The sequence below is a fragment of the Dama dama genome, chromosome 4, assembly GCF_033118175.1.
Source record: "Dama dama isolate Ldn47 chromosome 4, ASM3311817v1, whole genome shotgun sequence".
Classification (NCBI taxonomy): domain Eukaryota; kingdom Metazoa; phylum Chordata; class Mammalia; order Artiodactyla; family Cervidae; genus Dama; species Dama dama.
This window is the reverse complement of record NC_083684.1, coordinates 64,973,176-64,994,840: the sequence shown is the minus strand read 5'-3', so window position 1 is coordinate 64,994,840 and position 21,665 is coordinate 64,973,176. Positions and strand designations below refer to the sequence as shown.

At 44.0% G+C, this 21,665-nt stretch overlaps 1 protein-coding gene across 3 annotated transcripts in view; it reads right to left on the bottom strand.

Moving 5' to 3' along the window:
- Window positions 1-21,665, bottom strand: part of LOC133054779 (zinc finger protein 665-like) — a 41,157-nt gene that overhangs the window by 14,264 nt on the left and 5,228 nt on the right. Inside the window, exons 3-5 of one of the 3 annotated variants that reach the window (XM_061140092.1) lie at window positions 14,928-15,053; window positions 13,818-14,055; window positions 4,407-4,479 (exon numbers count right to left, since the gene is read on the bottom strand). In XM_061140092.1, coding sequence (XP_060996075.1) covers window positions 4,407-4,421 — 15 coding nt within the window. In that variant the 5' untranslated portion in view covers window positions 4,422-4,479; window positions 13,818-14,055; window positions 14,928-15,053. The other 2 variants (XM_061140093.1, XM_061140094.1) reach the window with 2 other exon arrangements.

The following is a 21,665-nucleotide window of genomic DNA, read 5'->3' as shown; positions in this document are numbered from 1 at the left end:
CGATATCAACTTGTCATCAACATAACAGCAACATTAGGGAAAGATCTGTGTCCATCTTACTGGGGAGAAAACTCTGTCACTCTAAGAAATAGCTTCAATCAAAACAGTTAAGAAATGAGGCAACAGCACCTGAGCTCAGGTGGTTGGGAGAGACAACTGAACCTAAGGAATCAAAGAGTTATGTAACAGTATCAAAGACCATACACAGAGAGTTCCCTGAGAATACGTGAAACATGTTCAAGGGAGCTGAAGTGCAATGGAACAGCATAAATGGTCACTATACAGGGTCACCCCCTCTACCTCCTAACCCACACGATGTCAATAATCTGACTACTATTTACATTATTCATGTGATGAGGTAGAAAATATTAAAGGCCATGGAATACACACTTCAGATACAACTGCAACTGCTCTAAGCATAAACTGTATTTATGAGATGGTTTTGTAATAAATCATGGAGTTACATATACATGCACTCATGCATGCACATGGAAACACACAATTGATTGAAACAAGAAGAGTTGTCTTTTTTTCTTTCATTCAATCAAAATTTAGTGAGCATCAACTCTGTGTCCCAAACTGGGAATACAGCAGTGAACATGATGCATATTACAATCTAGCAGCCAGCCGGCCAATTACATCCATAATTTTAACATTCCTATTGTAATATGTGCTCTGAAACAGGCCTGGTGCCAAGAGAAGATTCAACAGAATGTCTTGACCTACATCGATAAATCAGACAAGGTCTCTGTGAGGAAGAAACAATTACGATTGGCAAGGTGGGAAATGGAAGAGTTTTGTAAGCAGAGAGAACAGCCTGAGTGCCAGCTCTGAGGCAGGAAGATATTTACTGAACAGAAAACCAGCCAGTGTGACTGCAACATAGGGAAAGAAGATGGGGTGATGCCAGGTAGAGGCTGATTTCTGCAAGGCCTATAAACTGAGGATGTTATTTCAAAAGCAACTGGACAGCACTTAAGAATCCGTAGGAGGAAAGTTAGAGATTTAGGGTTGTTTTTCAGCACTCACTCTGCTATGTGAGGAGGCTGTTGTTCAGTTGACTCTGTCATGTCAGACTCTTTGGGACGCCATGGATAGATGCCTGCCAGGGTCCTCTGTCCATGGGATTCTCCAGGCAAGAAAACTGGAGTGGGTGGCCATTCCCTTCTCCTGTTCATGTGTATTTTGGCATCTTTGGGACATTAAAAATGAATCAAATGTATTTCAGTAAGTTTGTTAATATGCTGTTTCCTTTTCACAGCTTCTTTGGTTTGTTTATGCTGGGCCTTCGTTGCCGTGATCAGCTCTCTCTACTTGTGGCTGCACTGCATGGAGGTGAGTCTGCAGTGCCCAGGCTTCTCATTGCAGTGGCTTCTCTTGTTTCGGAAGACAAGCTCAAGCATGCGGGCTTCAGTAGTTAAGGATTCCGGGCTCCAGAGCACAGCTTCAGCAGTTGTTGGGCATGGGCTTAGTTGCTCTGCAGCATCTTCCAGGAATTGGGAAGGAACCTGTGTACCCTACACTGGCAGGCACATTCCTATTCACCGTATCACCAGGGACGTCCTCAAGATTATCTTATACAATTAAAAACATAAATAGTACAAGCAGAAAATAATACACAAATTACTTTAACGCCAATCTGTATAAAATACCTGTATTTAAAAATAATATTCCGGCAGGTCCGTGCAGGGGGCTGAGGGCCGCGGTGGCTGCCAGCATGGGGTTGAGCGAGGGGCCGGCGGGCTCAGCCCGGAGCGGGCGCCTCCTTTGCCCGCCAAGCCCGGCGCCGGGGGCCCGGCTGTTGCGGCTCCCGGGGAGCGGGGCCGTGCGGGCCGCAAACCCGGAGCGCGGCGGCTGGACCGAGGCGCTGCGGGCCGCCGTGGCCGAGCTGCGCGCCGGCGCCGTGGTGGCCTTCCCCACCGATACGCTGTACGGCCTGGCCTGCTCGGCGAGCTGCTCGGAAGCACTGGGCGCCGTGTACCGTGTCAAGGGCCACAGCGAGACCAAGCCGCTGGCCGTATGCCTGGGCCGCGTGGCCGACGTCTACAGGTACTGCCATGTGAGAGTACCCGAGGGGCTCCTGAAGGACCTGTTGCCAGGACCAGTGACCCTGGTAATGGAACGCTCAGAGGAGCTCAACAAGGACCTGAATCCTTTCACTCCTCTTGTAGGCATCCGGATTCCTGACCACGCCTTCATGCAGGACTTGGCCCAGGTGTTTGGGGGGCCACTCGCGCTCACCAGTGCCAACCTCAGCTCCCAGTCCAGCTCTCTGAATGTTGAGGAATTCCAGGACCTGTGGCCTCACTTGTCCTTGATCATTGATGGGGGACCCATTGGGGACGGCCAGAGCCCAGAGTGTCGATTAGGCTCAACTGTAGTTGACTTGTCTGTGCCTGGAAAGTTTGGCATCATTCGTCCTGGTTGTGCCCTTGAAAGTACTTCAGCCATCCTCCAGGAGTACGGGCTGCTCCCCTCACATGGATCCTGCTTGTGACACTCTGGAGGAGGGTGGGCCCAATGACTGGTGCTGGACACTATGTGTTCGACCGCTGGTAGCTGGCAAGGCCTCATTTGCAGAGGCTGCTAGGGCTACAGTGTTAGTAGTCTGACCTTTTAAGGCAGAGTTTCTTTCTGAACTGTATAGACCAGAACTCAGAAGCTGCTCGTTAAGCCTCACACCTGGTTTGGGAGGTTATATTAATTTATCTATAATTTCCTATATTAGCTAAAAGCTGAATAGAAATTTTAAGTCCATTCCTAGGATGGCCTGGTTCGGTTAACAGATAGGTTTCTTCTTCCTTTGATTTTTGAAAAATAAATAACCAGTTTGCAATCTAATGAGAACCTCTTCTCTGGTGGGTAGTGGCATTTAAGGTCCAAATCAGCTAACGCATCAGTTGATGCTTTAGAGTCTCAAGTGACCAAAGGCACTTTGTGCTTCTGAAGCTGGAACCAGGTTAGGATAAAACCTGTGGAGCCATAGGCCAAACACCACTTCCTCTGAACCAGGGCTGGTTCTGTGCTGTAATTGCCTGGCAGAGTCATCATTTTGGTCTAATGATGGGAAGTAAGCTCAGTTGGGGCAGGGGGGTCCAAATTATTAAAAAATGTTGGAAAATCTCTGCTGTTCTTTTTAGCCACTTTTTTCTTATTTATTCATAATACAAAGTATAATGACTTACACCTGTAATACCTTTATTTAAATCCAGTGTCTACCCTGCAGCTTTTATTTACATATATATATCTCTCAAGTATTAAACATAATTATTGTTGGGCAAAAAAAAAAAAAAATAATAATAATATGAGGGCTTCCCTGGTGGCTCAGTGGTAAAGAGTCCACTGACCAACATAAGAAACACAGGTTATTGCCTGCTCCGCTAAGATCCCACATGCTGAGGGGCAACTAATCCTGTGAGCCTTAATTTCTAAGCCAGAGCTCCAGAGCCCAGGAGGTGAAACTACTGAAGTCAGTGCACTCTAGAGCCTGGGCTGCAAGACAAGAGAAGCCACGGCAATGAGAAGCCCGCACACTGCAACTAGAGAGTGGCCACCACTCATCAGAATTAGATGGAAGCCATTACAGCAATGAAGAGTCAGTAGAGCAAATAAATATATTTAAAAAATAATAATGTGATTTTATTCTTAATTTTAGGTATACAGTTATTAACAAAACTCAGAGTTTACTATTTTATTCCAATAATAAAACATTAAATCAAGATTAGTAAAGTTGGGGAATTCCCTGGCGGTCCAGTGGTTAAGATTCCACACTTCCACTGAAGGGTTTCGGGTTGAACCACTACTCAGGGAACTAAATCCTGTAAGCTGCACTGTGCAGCCAAAAAACAAAGAACAAAAATTAGCAAACTATATTTCATAGTTTAAATGAGATGATGTAATGGAACACTCTCTAGCCCTGAGGTCTTTTTCTGGTTTTTCTATTCGATTCTGAAACACTATGATTTTCAAGGAGGTCCTCATTTAGTTTTAAATGTACTATAAAAAGTGAGAACTAATTTCTCCTGGTTAGTTCCTTTTTCCAGATTTTACCACATACTCTGCATACAAACCCCTGACTCCAGAGGCAGCTTCTTTACCCTGGTTGACAGAGCAGACAGCACATCCAGAGGGGCTCTAAGCAATCCCTGCTGCCCAAAAGTACTGAGACCCCGTCTCCAACCCGTGGGTGTGAAGCCCTGCCCAGGACGGTGCCCAGGGGAGCCTCCTCACAAGGGCCAGGTCACCGGTCATGGGGAGACGGGATCTAAGTGGAGACAACAGGCCCTGAGGGAAGGCCCCGGGTGAGTGTCCATGTACAGGAGTCAGACAGGACACTCCAGAGTCAGACACGATTAGCGAGTCCAGAGAAGGGCATTTCAGGAAGGACAGACTGAATATGACCTTACCTGAGAGAGAGCCATGCCTGACTCCTTTTCTTTCCTCTTCCTCCTCTTCTGGGCTTCCTCAGGCAACACAAGTCTTCAGAGGTCCATCATGAAAGCAGAAAACATGCTGTTTAATGCTTAGAGTCAACACATCCGTTTCCTGAGCCCCAGCCACACACACAGGGAAGTCCTCACCCTGTGGAACAGACAGTCCCCTGGGCCCACTGTCTCAGGAGGGACTCAGGACAGGCAACTCCAGCACAGAGACCAACACGGGACTTTCCCACACTTTCCCTCGGATCACACTCCCCTCCTGATGAGGCCTCATGCACACAGCAGCAGGGGGCACCTCTGCTGACCCCACGATGCCCATCAGGTCACACAGCAGGCCCTGGTCGAGCCCCACTCAGAGCAGAGTGCCCTCCCCTCCCCCAGGGCCCGATCTCAGTCTCAGAAGTGGAGGGTAAGAGCCCTGGTGCTCAATGCAGGATCCAGATAGGAATCATCTGCAGCTCTGTGCACATTCCTGGGGTGAGGCCCCACACGAGATCCTGAGGAGCATGTCTGATGGGGGAGAACCGACTAATGAAAGGGTTATGTATATACATACCATACACTCTGTGACCATGTGACACGTGTGTACACTGTGAAGTATTTATCACAATCCACTAACCAACACATCCATCACCTCCGAATTCCCATGTTCTGTGTGTGGTGACAACACTGATGACGTATTCTCCTGACAAATTCCCAGCATGCAGTAACAGAATAGGATTAACTATGGTCAGCATGCTGCACACACCTTCCCAGGACGTACTCATTTTACAACTCAAAGTCTGTACCTTTTGACCAGTATCTCCCCATTCTCCCCACCTCTCAGCCCCAGATAACCACCATCCCACTGTCTGGTGCTAGTGAGTTTCACTTTTTTTAGATTCCACATATAAGCGAGCACATACAATATCAGTCTTTCCCTGTCTGTCTCAGTTCACGTAGCATAATATTCTCTACATTCATCCAAGTTGTCCCAAGTGACAAATACATCCTTTTTTATGGGTCCATAATGTCATTATATATATGTGTGTGTGATAGCCTGTGTGTATGTTGCCAATCAGGACTTCCCTGGTAGCTCAGATGGTAAAGAATCTGCCAGCAATGCAGGACACCCGGGTCGATCCGTGGGTCAGGAAAACCCCCTGCAGAAGGGAATGGCAGCCCACTCCAGTATTCTTGTCTGGAGGATTCCATGGATAAGGAGCCTGGAGGTTACAGTCCACGGAGTGGCAAAGAGTCCGACACGACTGAGTGACGAGCACTGAGTTAAACTAGCATTTATCAGCCTGGATCCTTGGGCTCTTTAATCAACAGAAATAGTTAAGAGACCAGAGGAGAAATTCAGGGACCGCTTATTGGGCCTCCTGCTGCATTAAAGCAGAGCACCAAAAAGAAGTAGGTGCTCTTGCTCCTCTCAAAAAAGGATGTGCGAGCTGGTTCCTTAAATGTGGGTAAAGGTAGGCATGGATTAGTGGTTAAGGCCAGAAGGAAGTTGAGGATATCTGACCCCTGTTGGCCCCACTAGTGGTGCTGTGGGCAGGGGTCATGGGCAGTAAGCTCTTCTGCTTCTGGAGACTCAGAAATAACAGTTGGTTTGTGGCTCTTTTCTTTCTTATTGTTCAGTGGTTAAGAACCTGCCTGGGTATGCAAGGGATATGGGTTCAGTCACTGGTGGGGGAACTAAGATCCCACATGCGGCGGAGCAACCAAGCCCGAGCACCACAACCAGAGAGTCTGTGCACTGAAACTAGAGATCCTGCAGGACGCAGGTGAAGCCAAATATATAAACATTTAAAAAAATTTTTTGATTTGCTTCTTTTGGATATATAATCAGAAGTGAGACTGTGAGATCCTATGCATGCTCTGTTTTTAATCATTGGGCAACCTCCATACTGAACGTCCAGAACAAGTCTGTGTGGTACAGGTTGCTGTGGAATTGATGGCCCTTGGATTCTAGGAACAATCCTTCCCTACATCATGCAATTTTATGGCCCCTCCCTAGCAAAATCCTTCACCACCAAAGCCCTGGACCAACTGTTTCCCCTTTGAGGCCGAAAGGAACTTCCAAACCTCCATCTGGTCCAACACATTCCCCAGATCCCAGTAATAATCCACCTATCCTACTATGCAATCTCAAGAAGGTTCCAAAACTTAACAACTCCTGTGTTTATGACGGAATAATAACACAAGACGCTCAAACACAAACCAGACTCAAGATATTTTCTTATCAGTCACAGTGACCCCAGCCAATCTTGCTTCTTTCCTCCACAGGTGTGAATATGAGTTTCCCAAACCCAGACATGCAAACTTCAATCATAGCATCTGTGTCCCAGGGAAACTGAGCTAAGACACTATGGCATGTCCACCATTCCATGCAGCCCACCATTAGCCATGAGCCACATCCAGGTCCTCCAGCCAGAATTGAAAACGCCTTTGTCAACAGTTTCACACACCCCGTGATCCCACAACTATGCTTGTCTGTCTCTCTCTCACACACACACACCATTTATTCATTCCATCCAGAGGCGCACTGTTGCTACCGACAATCTCCCCTTAACTTTCCCCTGTTTTTCTACCTCTTCTCCAAGCATGGCTGAATAAGAGGGCTAAAGAGCCAAGACCGGGACTTCCTCGGTGGTTCAGTGGTTAGGAATCCGCCTGCCAATGCAGGGACACAGGTTCCATTCCTGGCCTGGGAAGATTCCACATGCTGTGGGGCATTTAAGCCTGCAAGCCACAACTATTGAAGCCTGCCTGGCCTAGAACCCACACTCTGCAACAAAAAGCCACTGCGATGACAAGCCTGCACACTGCGACTAGAGCAGCCCCTGCTCACTGCAACCAGAGAAAACCCACCCCAACAATGAAGACCCAATGTAGCCAAAAATTTAAAAAAAAAAAAAAGAAAGAGCAGAGACCACTGGGCGTGGGCATTACAACAAAAATGCACCCTAGCTGCAAATCCACAAACCCTGGGCACTTAGTATGGAGACCAAGAAGCTGGTGCTCTTGGGAAAACCTGTCAGTGACTGCAGACGTTATGCAGTTGAGGGATGGTTGGTAAAGAGTCACAAAGAGAGAGGTCCTATCTCACTGGCTCCTCTTCTCCGTGCTCACAGCTAACTGGCAGATACCCCAGCTCATTGAGGGGGTTGGGGGATAGGGAGGTGTCTCCTTCATATGCACTTAACTTTGAAACCTTCGGGCCACTCCAAACACAGTAAACTCAGCATCCCCTGCTCTGAGCAGATGAACTGCTGGAAGGCAAAGCTGCTGTCCAAGATGGCAACTGGTCCCTGGATGGACAGAGGTTAGAAGACCTGGGGGCTGCAGCTGGGCAGTGACACAGTAACTAAAACATGGGGAAACCTCAAGACACTAGATCTAATGGGCTTTTTAGGACTCCCAACATCTTTTGCTTTTGAGGAATTAAGTGTCCACAGACACCTTCTTCCAACAACACAACAGAAGACTCTACACATGGATATAACCAGATAGTCAATACCGAAATCAGATTGATTATATTCTCTGCAGTCAAAGATGGAGGAGCTCTATACAGTCAGCAAAAACAAGACCAGGAGCTGACTGTGGCTCAGATCATGAACTCCTTATTACAAAATTCAGACTTAAATTGAACAAAGTAGGGAAAACCACTAGACCATTCAGGTATGACCTAAATCAAATTCCTTATGATTATACAGTGGAAGGGAAAAATAGATTCAAGGGATTAGATCTGATAGACAGAGTGTCTGAAGAACTATGGATGGAGGTTCGTGACATTGTACAGGAGGCAGTGTTCAAGACCATCCCCATGGAAAAGAAATGCAAAAAGGCAAAATGGTTGCCTGAGGAGGCCTTACAAATAGCTGAGAAAGGAAGAGAAGTGAAAGGCAAAGGAGAAAAGGAAAGATATACCTATCTGAATACAGAGTTCAAAAGAATAGTGAGGAGAGATAAGAAAGCCTTCTGCAGTGATCAATGCAAAGAAAGAGAGGAAAACAATAGAATGGGAAAGTCTAGAGAACTCTTTAAGAAAATTAGAGACATCAAGGCAACTTTTCATGCAAAGATGGGCACAATCAAGGACAGAAATGGTATGGACCTAACAGAAGCAGAAGATATTAAAAAGAGGTGCCAAGAATACATAGAAGAACTATAGAAAAAAAGATCTTCACGACCCAGATGTGATCACTCACCTAGAGTCAGATGTCCTGGAACGAGAAGTTAAGTGGGCCTTAGCAAGCATCACTATGAACAAAGCTAGTTGAGGTGATGGAATTCCAGTTGAGCTATTTCAAATCCTGAAAGATGATGCTGTGGAAGTGCTGCACTCAATATGCCAGCAAATTTGGAAAACTCAAACAGTGGCCACAGGACTGGAAAAGGTCAGTTTTCATTCCAATCCCAAAGAAGGGCAACACCAAAGAATGCTCAAACTACTGCACAATTGCCCTCATCTCACACGCTAGCAAAGTAATGTTCAAAATTCTCCAAGCCAGGGTTCAACAGTATGTGAACCGTGAACTTCCAGACGTTCCAGCTGGATTTAGAAAAGGCAGAGGAACGAGAAATCAAGTTGCCAACATCTGCGGGATCATCGAAAAAGCAAGAGAGTTCCAGGAAAACATCTGTTTCTGCTTTACTGACCATGACAAAGCCTTTGACTGTGTGGACCACAACAAACTGAAAAATTCTGAAAGATATGGGAATACCAGACCACCTGACATGCCTCCTGAGAAATCTGTAAGCAGGTCAGGAAGTAACAGTTAGAATTGGACATGGAACAACAGACTGGTTCCAAATAGGGAAAGGAGTATGTGAAAACTGTATATTGTCACCCTGCTTATTTAACTTATATGCAGAATACATCATGAGAAATGCTGGGCTGGATGAAGCACAACCTGGAATCAAGACTACTGGGAGAAATATCAAGAACCTCAGATATGCAGATGCCACCACCCTTATGGCAGAAAGCGAAGAACTAAGAGCCTCTTGATGAAACTGAAAGAGAAGAGTGACAAAGTTGGCTTATAACTCAATATTCAGAAAACTAAGATCATGGCATCTTGTTCCATCACTTCATGGCAAATAGATGGGGAAACATTGGAAACAGTGACAAGACTTTATTTTTCTGGGCTCCAAAATCACTGCAGATGGTGATTGCAGCCATGAAATTAAAAGGTGCTTGCTCCTTGGAAGAAAAGTTATGACCAACCTAGACAGCATATTAAAAAGCAGAGACATGTGAAGTAATTAGCCTCCAACTAATAAAATAAATAAATAAATAAATAAAAAGCAGAGACATTACATTGCCAACAAAGGTCTGTCTAGTCAAAGCTATGGTTTTTCCAATAGTCATGTATGGATGTGAGAGCTGGAGTATAAAGAAAGCTGAGTGCTGAAGAACTGATGCTTTTGAACTGTGGTATTGGAGAAGAATCTTGAGACTTCCTTGGCTTGTAAGGAGATCCAACCAGTCCATCTTAAAGGAAATCAGTCCTGAATATTCATTGGAAGGACTGATGCTGAAGCTGAAACTCCAATACTTTGGCCACCTGATGTGAAGAACTGACTCATTAGAAAAAACCCCGATGCTGGGAAAGATTGAAGGCAGGAGGAAAAGCGGACAACAGAGGATGAGATGGTTGGATGGAGTCGCTGACTCAATGGATGTGAGTTTGAGTAGACTCCGGGAGTTGGTGATGGACCGGGAGGCCTGGCGTGCTGCAGTCCATGGGGTTGCAAAGAGTCAGACATGACTGAGCAACTGAACTGAACTAAATATCTTTTGCTTTTTAGGAATCAAGTGTCCACATGGGGTCAAAGAGTTGAAATGTCCAGAACAGATATGGGAACCATCACCACCTACCCTGTCCCCTCTTTCTCCCATGAGAATTGAGTTCAAACTACAGTCATAGCCTGTATGGGAATTCCTAATAACGTACTTTCACAGCCTTGAGAAATTCCACAGAAATAACACCTGGAAAAACAGCATATACCTAGAAACTATGTTAATGATTATCTTTCATGTTTTTCTTAAGGAAAATTGCCTTGTTACAAACCCCAAGGTCAGACCCAGGAGAGAGTATGACTGGGATCATGAAAGCATGGACGTTGGAACACTGGGTCAGCACCAGGCATGAATGCTGCCTATGGACTTGCTAATTGTTCCCGAGACTAGCCCAGAAGGGAACAACCTGGGGTAAACACAAGGAGATCTGGACTCTGTCGGTGTAGTCCATGACATTTAGAAGTACGTGATTAACACAGCATGTGTCTTAAGAAAGATAAGATCTGAGAAAGTCTTGTTGTCTGCAATTAGGAATAAAAGCTGGACTCAGAGTGGACTCTGCACCTCAGTCCAATAGAGGCTGCAGGTCCCCTGACCCACTGCACCAGATTTCATGTTCTGTCTTCATTCTTGTTGCTCGCTCCCGGACCATCAGGGCAACACTAGTCCTCATCCCCAGAGTGAGATGCTGCAAGCATCCTGGGAGGAAGAGGAACATGGTGCATACTTCAGTGAAGGGAAAACAGGAACGACTCCAAATAATCAAAGGACAAGGGCATTTCTGATGAGCGTGATTAATATAGAGGCACTAAACCTGGCTTAATGTGACAGAGACTATCAGAAGGAGATAGGGAGACCTCTCTGGTCTAGAACTGAAGGAACAGAAAGAGCAAGGGCCATGGTGATTAATGACCAAAGGCAGGTGTAGAAACTAAGATCCGAGACATAGAAGGTTTCTATATTTATGAACAAGGACTAAGTGAATGTGACCAGGACAGAATGACCATGAGAACAGGGTCGGCTCCCAGGATGAGGCTGGAGACACTGGCAGAGGTCAGGATGCTGCTCTGAGGACATGGGGAAGCCAGTGGAGGTGGGAGGTGTCGCTGCACATTGACCTTTATTCACAGAAGACGGCTCATGATTCTCTCTGACTCTGAGCCTATGCTCCTGCCTCCATCCTACTGTTCTGTCTTTTTCATTTTAGAAAACTAAGGTCCATTTAAAATTCTAATAAAAACTGGGTACTCCCTCCAAGAAGAACTGCCACACACAGTTAGACAACTCAATTTGGCCAATCATTTCAGGGGTCCCTGTTGCTCAGCTTCTGGACCTGAAGAAGCATCATCAGATCAACTCATAGCTCACTAGTTACCAGATTGCATAAAAGAGAGGAAAATGGAGTATCAGACTAACTACTTAAATTAGATTTGACTCTTAACATAAAAGATCGCTGACATCCTTACTAAGAACTCATCAAAATAGTCTGTAACTATTTACTAGTTACCAAAAAACGTTTCCAGATAAAACATGAAGAGGAGACAGAGAACAGGTCTCAAATAAATGTGAAAGAAACCTAAAGTGAATCAGCGTGTTAAAATTTTTTCATTGAAGAATACTGGTGCAAGGTATTAAAAAAAAAAAGTTGAGAATATAGCATATGTAGAGAAGAATGAAATGAATTAATTACAGGAGGCCACCAAATCTTATTTCAGAAGTGAATAATTGTTTACAAGAAAGTTGCTATTGAATGAACAAATCTTTATCTCAAGCTACAAAAAAGAATTAAATGTAAAAGGAGAGCTAAAAGTAAAGTAATCGCAAAGTACAAGTTCCTTGAAAAGGCATCATGGAGTAAGAGTCAGTCAGTTCTTGCCCCACTTCTCTCACATAACCTCTACACCAGGAACAGGGAAGAGGGTGACCCACACCTGAGAGGATCAAATCACTACCACAGCCCCCACCTCAACAGGCTCTACACATGGATGGTCTTTTAATACAAATAATTACAAAATGCACACGCCTTACAGACAGAAGTTTTCTAATTCTCATCCTCATCTATATAATCTAAGGAAACAAGTTTTAAAATTACTAGATTTTAAACCCCAAAATCAATGCATCACGACTTAATAATTCTTACCCAACCAATTCAGCGCTCGTCTGGATCTAGTCCCCTCCCCCACCTGCACACCAGTTGTTTCCACTTAATTTGGTTTATGTTTCCCTACTTCTTTCTCCGTCTCCCTTCCTCTTCCCCTCTGCTCTCCTGCTGTGCCTGTCCTCTACTTCTTCCCTGCCTCCCATCCGGCCTCTCTCTGCCATCTGTTCGCCTTGAAGTTGCTTTCTCTCCACCCTCCCTGGTGAGCCTCAATTTCCCTGCATTTCTGCCTTTCTTCCTCCATCTCTGCCCTCCCTTCCTCCCAACTCTCTGGCACTCCCAACAGGCTATGCTTCCTTTCAGCTCGCTTTCTTTCTCAGCTCCTCCAATCACTTTCTCTCCCAGCAGGATATTGCTCTGTAAGTCAAGGTCCCAACACTTGTATCCCCTTTGCGGGCTCTCTGTGTTAACTGCGTCTCCACTGTTGCCCTCTTCGAGAACCCTGATTTACAGTCCCTCTCCCTTGAAGGCTACAGAAGGGGGCGGCAAAGGGTGAGATGGTGAGATACCATCCCTGGACTCAACGGACAGGAATCTGAGCAAACTCTGTAAGATACAGGGGTTGCAAAGACTCGGACTGAACACCACCTCCCTTTTTTCCTCACCTATAACTCCCCGGAGATCCTGTGTTTTCTAAACTTCTCTCCTTTCCCCAACCGCTACCGAAGGGGTATTCTCTTTCATGTCGCTGTCTCTTCCAAGTTCCTTACAATCCTCTTCACTGTCATCGCTTCTCCCTCATGCTTTTCTCCATTTTCTATTTCTCTCGGAGTTGCTGTCTCTGCTTCTCATGACCACACCTCGCCCATTAACTACAGGGTAGGAGACTGAGCAAGTAGCGCCGCTTCCACAAGAGCCACATTCCAGCAGGTGGAATTGGGGACGGAAGAACCATGGGTGTCACGTGGCTGGTTCAGGTCACCTACCCCCAAACGGTGTCAGCGGAACGGTCACTATGAAGGCAAGGCCTGAGGGGCAGTGGGACCCGCCTGAGGAGACGTGAGGACAGGGGCTGGGAGGAGGGGGTCTCAGGAGCGGGGCGGGCTCTCCAGAATCCCAGGACCGGGGAGAGGGCGCGGCCTCCAGAGGCCGAGAGGGCGAGGCTGCGGAGCGCGGAAGGAATAAACCACCTCGCCGAAGAGAATTTTATGCGCTGTAGGAAAGGCAGAGGGGTCAGTGAGGTCAGTAAATGGTTTTAAGCAGCAAAGGGGTGCGAAACGGAGCGTCTCAACGGTCCGAAATCGGGACTCGGCTTCACGGCGACTTTAAAACAATAAGGGAGGCGCCCTACGCCGCTCTCGGAGACGTCTGAATTTGCTGCGGGTGGTCGGGCGGGCGCGAGGATATAGACTCAGTAGCGACCGTCAGGCCCGGGGTAGTGACGAAATGAGACTGCGAAGCGCAAGTTTGACTAGAAAGACAAACTCACTGCGCTGAGACGTCCACTCGCCGCTCTCCGCTTCCGGGTATGCGTGACGTCAGGCGCACGCTCAGTGAAACAGCCTAGCGGCCTGGGGGCGGGGCCTGAGCGGACACAGGACATCAGGGGGCCGGTCTTGAAGCGAAGCCAGTCCTGCGTGGGGACCTCGGGGCGCGGCGGGCGGGGCCTCGGGGCGCAACAATTTACTGCTGTAATCCCTGCTGAAGATGACTGCGACAGCCTGCTCCTTGAAAGGAAAGGTATGATAAGTTATCAGTGTATTTTAAAGCAAAGGCATCACTTTGCCAACAAGGGTCCCTATTGTCAAAGCTATCGTTTTTCCAGTAGCAGGTAGGGATGTGAGACTTGGTTCATAAAGAAGGCTAAGCATAGAAAAATGGATACTTTCGGATTGTGGTGCTGGAGAAGTCTTGAGTCCCTGGGACAGCAAGGAGATCAAACTAGTCCATCCTGAAGGAAATCAATCCTGAATATTCACTGGAAGGATTAGATGCTGAAGCGCCAATACTTTGGCCACCTGATGCAAATATCAGACTGATTGGAAAAGACCTTGATGCTGGGATAGATTGAGGGCAGGAGGAGAAGGGAGCAGCAGAGGATGACATGGTTAGGATAGCATAACTGACTCAATGCACCTGAATCTGAGCAAACTTCAGGAGATAGTGAAGGACAGGGAAGCCTGGCCTGCTGCAGTCCCCAGGGTTGCAAAGAGTCAGACACGACTTAGTGACTGAACAACAATAAATCATTGCTAGGGCAAAGACTGGGAAACTAGAGTGTCTGTTTTTTTCCCTAGGTAAACAAAGGGCCTAGTGTGAGTCTTAATGCAGTGTTAATGGGGAAACGTGGCTCTTGGCAGTAAGCCTTTTCCTGGAAGTGAAGTGGGAGAATTCTTTAACCTGTGCTATTTTCCATAATTACAGGGTCTGAAGTAAGCTTCAATTTTTTCATCATAAATTATAACACCAAGCATAAGTCAAAAATTATAAACACTTCTCAAAAAAAATTATAAACACTTCTCAAAAATGGAACATTAGGAATATTAAACCAATAATAATAAAAACAACAACGAATGCCTGAGAACCTCGGTGTATGTACCTTAGAACATTGGTGAACAGTCCTGCCAGTTCCTGTAGAGCTGTGTCAGTCTGGTCCTGTCACATCCTAGAGACATCAGTACGTGTTGAAAGACGTTCCTCTGAATCAAGTCAGAGGTCTGGGTTGCTGTTAAATTGAGTAAGAACCCAGAGGTTATATATTAATGCCAAACTCTTGGCTCTCTGTGCATCAATGCCAAACCAAAATACTTAAAATACAAATACAGAGTTATGGAAGAGAAAGAGTGGCTTTACATATTTGCCAAGCTAAGAGGGAACACATTAGGCCCTCTCCCTGGTGAGCAGGGAGAGGTTATATTGTCAGGTTGGGGATATATGATAAGGATCAAGGCAGTATTGTACTTTTCTTCTACAAAGTTGCAAAAGGATGGAGTTGCTGACAAGATTAGGGTGTGTACGGTTTTAGGTGCTCTGGTCTCCTTGATGAACCCCTCTGGTCCCTTAATCTTGCCTTAGGTGGTTTGCTGGCTGCTCCTCCTTTGATTGGAGGTGATGCAGTGGTAAAGAATCTACTCGCCATTCAGGAGACTCCCTGTGTCGGGGAGATACCCTGGAGGAGGAAATGGCAACCCACTCCAGTATTCTTGTCTGGGAAATTCCATGGACAGAGGAGCCTAGCGGGCTATAGTCCACTGCTTCACAAAAGTGTTGGCCAGGACTGACCAAGTGGGAGCATCCTTCTTTAATTAGCAACTTTTCTGCCCTTGGATGTCATGGAAAGTCATGGAAACTGTAGTCTTGCCTGGAAGAAATGAAAAACAAAAGGCCTCTGTGCCCTGGAGCCCCATAGCACCCTGATCCACAACATCAATATTAAGAAAAATGTTTTCCATTTTGCCATCTCTCTGGTGATCATGAAAAAAAATCTTTGCACAGCATCATGGTTTTTATGTTCATGATTAGGCAGTAATGAAATATCTTACTGATGTAAATAAACTAATCACTCATCTCCTTTAGCACCTGAGCCCTGCTGAAGAATTAAGCTGGTGAGAATAAGCTTTTCTTGATTAACAAAGTAAAAAAGGGTCAGTTGTTTTCTGTGACCTCAGAAAGAAAGCTGTATGTGAATTGTCCTTCATGTTGAGCATGAAGACAGTATACACAGATGGGGATCAACTAGGTATTACCTTAAAATGGTTTGGCCCAGACACCTGGGGGAAAGTCTTCAGGAAATTTCAAGAGTAGATCTACTGAGAATTTAGCACATCTGAACTAGTAAACACAAACTGAACTGAATTATCCAAGGAATACTGAAGACTTGGGGAAATAAAATTAAAGACAAAAATGAATGGGCCTGGAGATTACCATAAGTGAGTAAGTCAGAAAAAGACAAATATTACATATCACTTAAATTTGGAATCTGGAAAAATGATACCACTGAACTCATTTACAAAACAGAAATGTCCTACTGTATAACACACGGAACTCTGCTCTATGTCATGTGGCAGCCTGGATGGGACAGGAGTTTGGGGGAAAATGGATATATACATAAACATACATATATATATATATATATGGCTGAGTCCCTTGATACTGTCATTTATACCAACCCCTTAAAAGACCTGACTCCAAATCCATGGCTGATTCATGCCAGTGTATGGCAGGAACCACTACAATACTATAAAGTAATTAGCCTCCAACTAATAAAAATAAATGGAAAAAAAACCCAAAAAACACTGATAGACAAAAAACAAAAAAACAAAAAAACCTGAATCCTCTCAGGACCAGCAGTACCCTACACCCATCCCCACCCCACCCCCAAGTACAAAAGTTCCCCCGTACTACCATGTCTTTGCTTTTTTAAAAAATATTTCATTGGAGTACAGTTGATTCACAATGTTCTGTTAGTTTCAGGTGTACAATTAATTGAATCAATTATACACACACATAAAACCAGCCAATCCTAAAGGAAATCAATGCTGAATATTCATTGGAAGGACTGATGCTGAAGCTCCAATACTTTGGCCACTCACTGGAAAAGACCCTGATGCTGGGAAAGATTGAGGGCAAGAGGAGAAGGGGGCGACAGAGGATGACATGGTTAGATAGCATCACTGACTCAATGGACATGAATTTGAGCAAATTCAATACAGTATAAAGTGAAGAGTTTGCTAATAAAAAGTTTTTTTCTAAAAAACAATATACCCATGAAGAAGCATAAAATATTTGGAAAGATCACCATATGTGAATCATACTTAAATATTTATAAATGAAATATTCTGCAGTGAAAGTAAAACTGAATAAATAGAACAATTTACTACCTATGCAGTGCCCTTAAATATCCAGTTCATTGGCTCCAAATCACATATAATAAAGAGTGAAGAGTTTTGTAACTTTATTAAAAAGGTCAGAGACTATGTTGTTGAGATTAAAGTATGATAGGAAAGCATTCAAGATATAATGCAAAGGATGTCATAATAAATATTATAGAATATTAATGTATCTTTTATGCAAAAGTAACTTTTGGGCCTTTAATATAAAACATGCGCTATTCTAAGCCATCTAACAATCTTCAGTTCAGTTCAGTTCAGTCGCTCAGTTGTGTCCAACTCTTTGTGACCCCACAAATGACAGCACACCAGGCCTCCCTGTCCATCACCAACTCCCGGAGTTTACTCAAACCCATATCCATCGAGTCAGTGATGCCATCCAGCCATCTCATCCTCTGTCGTCCCCTTCTCCTCCTGCCCCCAATCCCTCCCAGCATCAGGGTCTTTTCCAGTCAGTCAGTCCTTTGCATCAGGTGGCCAAAGTATTGGAGTTTCAGCTTCAACATCAGTCCCTCCAATGAACACCCACAACTGATCTCCTTTAGGATGAACTGGTTGGCGCTCCTTGCAGTCCAAGGGACTCTGAACAGTCTTCTTCAACACCACAGTTCAAAAGCATCAATTCTTCGGTGCTCACCTTTCTTCACAGTCCAACTCTCACATCCATACATGACCACTGGAAAACCCATAGCTTTGACTAGATGGACCTTTGTTGGCAATGTAATGTCTCTGCTTTTTCATATGCTATCTAGGTTGGTCATAACTTTCCTTCCAAGGAGTAAGCGTCTTTAATTTCATGGCTGCAAACACCATCTGCAGTGATTCTGGAGTCCAAAAAATAAAGTCTGACACTGTTTCCACTGTCTCCCCATCTATTTCCCATGAGGTGATGGGACCAGATGCCATGATCTTAGTTTTCTGAATGTTGGGCTTTAAGCCAACTTTTTCACTCTCCTCTTTCACTTTCATCAAGAGGCTCTTTAGTTCCTCTTCACTTTCTGCCATAAGGGTGGTGTCATCTGCATATCTCAGGTTATTAATATTTCTCCCAGCAATCTTGATTCCAGCTTGTGCTTCTTCCAGCCCAGCGTTTCTCATGATGTACTCTGCATATAAGTTAAACAAGCAGGGTGACAATATACAGCCTTGACGTACTCCTTTTCCTATTTGGAACCAGTCTGTTGTTCCATGTCCAGTTCTAACTGTTGCTTCCTGACCTGCATATAGGTTTCTCAGGAGGCATGTCAGGTGGTCTGGTATTCCCATCTCTTTCAGAATTTTCCACAGTTTATTGTGATCCACACAATCAAAGGCTTTGGCATAGTCAATCAAGCAGACATAGATGTTTTTCTGGAACTCCCTTGTTTTTTTGATGATCCAGCGGACGTTGGCAATTTGATTTCTGGTTCCTCGGCCTTTTCTAAAAACCAGCTTGAACATCTAGAAGTTCACGGTTCATGTATTGCTGAAGCCTGGCTTGGAGAATTTTGAGCATTACTTTACTAGCGTGTGAGATGAGTGCAATTGTGCGGTAGTTTGAGCATTCTTTGGGATTGCCTCTCTTTGGGATTGGAATGAAAACTGACCTTTTCCAGTCCTGTGGCCACTGCTTGCATTTTCCAAATTTGCTGGCATATTGAGTGCAGCACCTTCACAGCATCATCTTTCAGGATTTGAAACAGCTCAACTAGAATTCCATCACCTCTGCTAGCTTTGTTAGTAGTGATGCTTCCTAAGGCCCACTTGACTTCACATTCCAGGATGTCTGGCTCTAGGTGAGTGATCACACCATTGTGATTATCTGGGTCATGAAGATCTTTTTTGTACAGTTCTTTTGTGTATTCTTGCCATGTCTTCTTAATATCTTCTGCTTCTGTTAGGTCCATACCATTTCTGTCCTTTATCAAACCCATCTTTGCATGGAATGTTCCCTTGGTATCTCTAACAATTTTAAGTTCTTTTAAAAGGTTTGAGGAAAATTATCACAAATTTTCAATGCAGGGAAATAGGGTTACTGTGCAGGACCTCAACTGACAAAGAAACTAAGTGAGACAAAAAGGGTTTGAGCCTGAACCTATAGTCTGAGAAAACATATTCTTAACCATGATCACCCATCCAAACTGTATATATTACAAAATGATACCAAAAAAAAATCAGGAATTTGGAAAGAAAACTTTCTAAGAAAGATGCAGTAAGAAGTGAACTGTGTCAAGTAATCATGTTATTAATATTCAGACATCCCCTGTAGAAATGGATTCTGAGTCATCATGGTTGTACTGCTTTGGGTACGTCATGAGAAACTTGTTCAATAAATGAAAAGGGTTTTTTTTGTTTTTTTTTTTTTAGTGAATTATAACATGTGGAAGATGGAGAGATGGGTGAAGTGCTGTGAAAATTAGGAATTTTCAGAGAACAACTGAAATGTGCTAGGAATAAGTGTTCCCATTCTCATCAAGATCCTATGTGAGGAAAGATCAGGACTGAGAAGGGGTCTGACTGGCATGCAGGGAATATTCATGTGTTGTGTGGGAGCGCAGCTGATGACTGCATATCTGTGTGAATAAAAGGGCAATTCAAATACTGACCTTAACAGAAAAGAAGAACTGGCTTACCAGGAAGCATATTACTGTCCAATTTTTATCTGTGAATGTTATACTATGGATGTGGAACAGAAAGATTTTATTTAATTTAATATTTCTTTATTTTTGTTCTGCATTGGGTCTTAGTTCTGGCTCTCCGGCTCAGTAGTTGCCCCACAGTGTGTGGGATCTGGGATGGAATCTATGACCCCTACACTGCAAGGCAGATTCTTAACCACCATACCACCAGGGGAGGCCCTAAAATGAAAGTTTAAAATTAAAAAAATTTTTTTTTCTTTTTTAAATTATGAAAGTATGATAACACATTTACAGGAGACTTGGAAAATACAGAACAAGCTGTCTGACTCTTTGCAACCCCATGAATTGCAGCCTGCCAGGCTCCTCTGTCCATGGGGATTCTCCAGGCAAGAATACTAGAGTGGGTTACCATGCCCTCCTCCAGAGGATCTTCCCAACCCATGGATTGAACCCAGGTCTCCCACATTGCAGGTGGATTCTCTACGATCTGAGCCACCAGGGAAGCCCAAGAATACTGGAGTGGGTAGTCTATCCCTTTTCTAGGGGATCTTCCAGACCCAGGAACTGAACTGGAGTCTCCTGCACTGCACGTGGATTCTTTACCAGCTGAGCTACCAGGAAAGCCCAGGTTACATATAGTTCCACTATATATTATAATTGTTTTTCAATTATATAAATTAAGTAGATAAATTAAGATTTTTAGTTGGAGTTTCAATATCAAACTCTCAAATATTAATAGAATGAATAGACAGAGAAGTAGAAGGACGTAGTAAATCTGAAGAAATCTATAAAACAATTCAACATAATTAAGATGTATACAATTTTCACACAACAGTAGGATACAAATTTTATTCAACTTTCCATAGAGTATAAACTACTCTCACAGACTAAAATTTTAATATAGTTCCGTATTTTGGCATGTAGTATTACTGCTAAAACTTCTGAAAATTTATTATCCTAGTGATTTAAAAAAAAATTGAGGCTTAAAACTTCTAATTCAATTCTGAGGATATAAAGAAACACTATGTTGTTAAAAAAAAAAAAAGGAAATTAACATGTGATACAGTACTATTAACTAAAGTACTGAAACAGAAGATTTTAAAAATAAAGAGATTAAGATAGTGAAGGGAGAGAACAAGTTTACTTCTATTACTATGTCATATGTCATACTGAGTATTTCATAACTTCCATTTCCATCCATATATTTAATATATTTAATAAAAACATACATAATATTTTAGGTGATTGGGCAGATATTTTCTTAGCAGAAACCAGAACAAAAAAAAACAGGAAAAGACCAACTAAAGGTGGGTGAATATATGCTGTGCACACACATGCAGTCTTAAGGAATCATATCCACAGTACCATACACTAAGGAGATCAGGATTTCAGAATGAAAATCCTGGCTGGGTGAGCAGAGTTTTTATGGGTAAATAAGCAGAGCAGAAGGTGTTTGTCAAAGTCTGAGCATTTGAAGGATAAGATCCCATTAGTTAAGAATGTGAACAAAAAGAAAATGTTGGAATATATTGACTCTGGTATATTGAAAGCTTATGCTAACACTCTATGTTACTAAACATAACAGTGTTCCTTTAGGTTGCCTCTCTAATTACTGGACATAATATCATTACCTTTTGTAACACAAGTTCTGCAAGGAAAAAATAGAAAACAATGAGGAATGATGTTAGAAGGATAACAGGTCTATCCTGAAAGTGGAAAACATGAAGATTAATGCTTAGAACCAACATCCCCACTTTCTTTGCCACAACCACCCACACAGGGAAGACCTCACCATGTGGAACAGTCCTCTGCTGCCCACTGTCTCAGGTG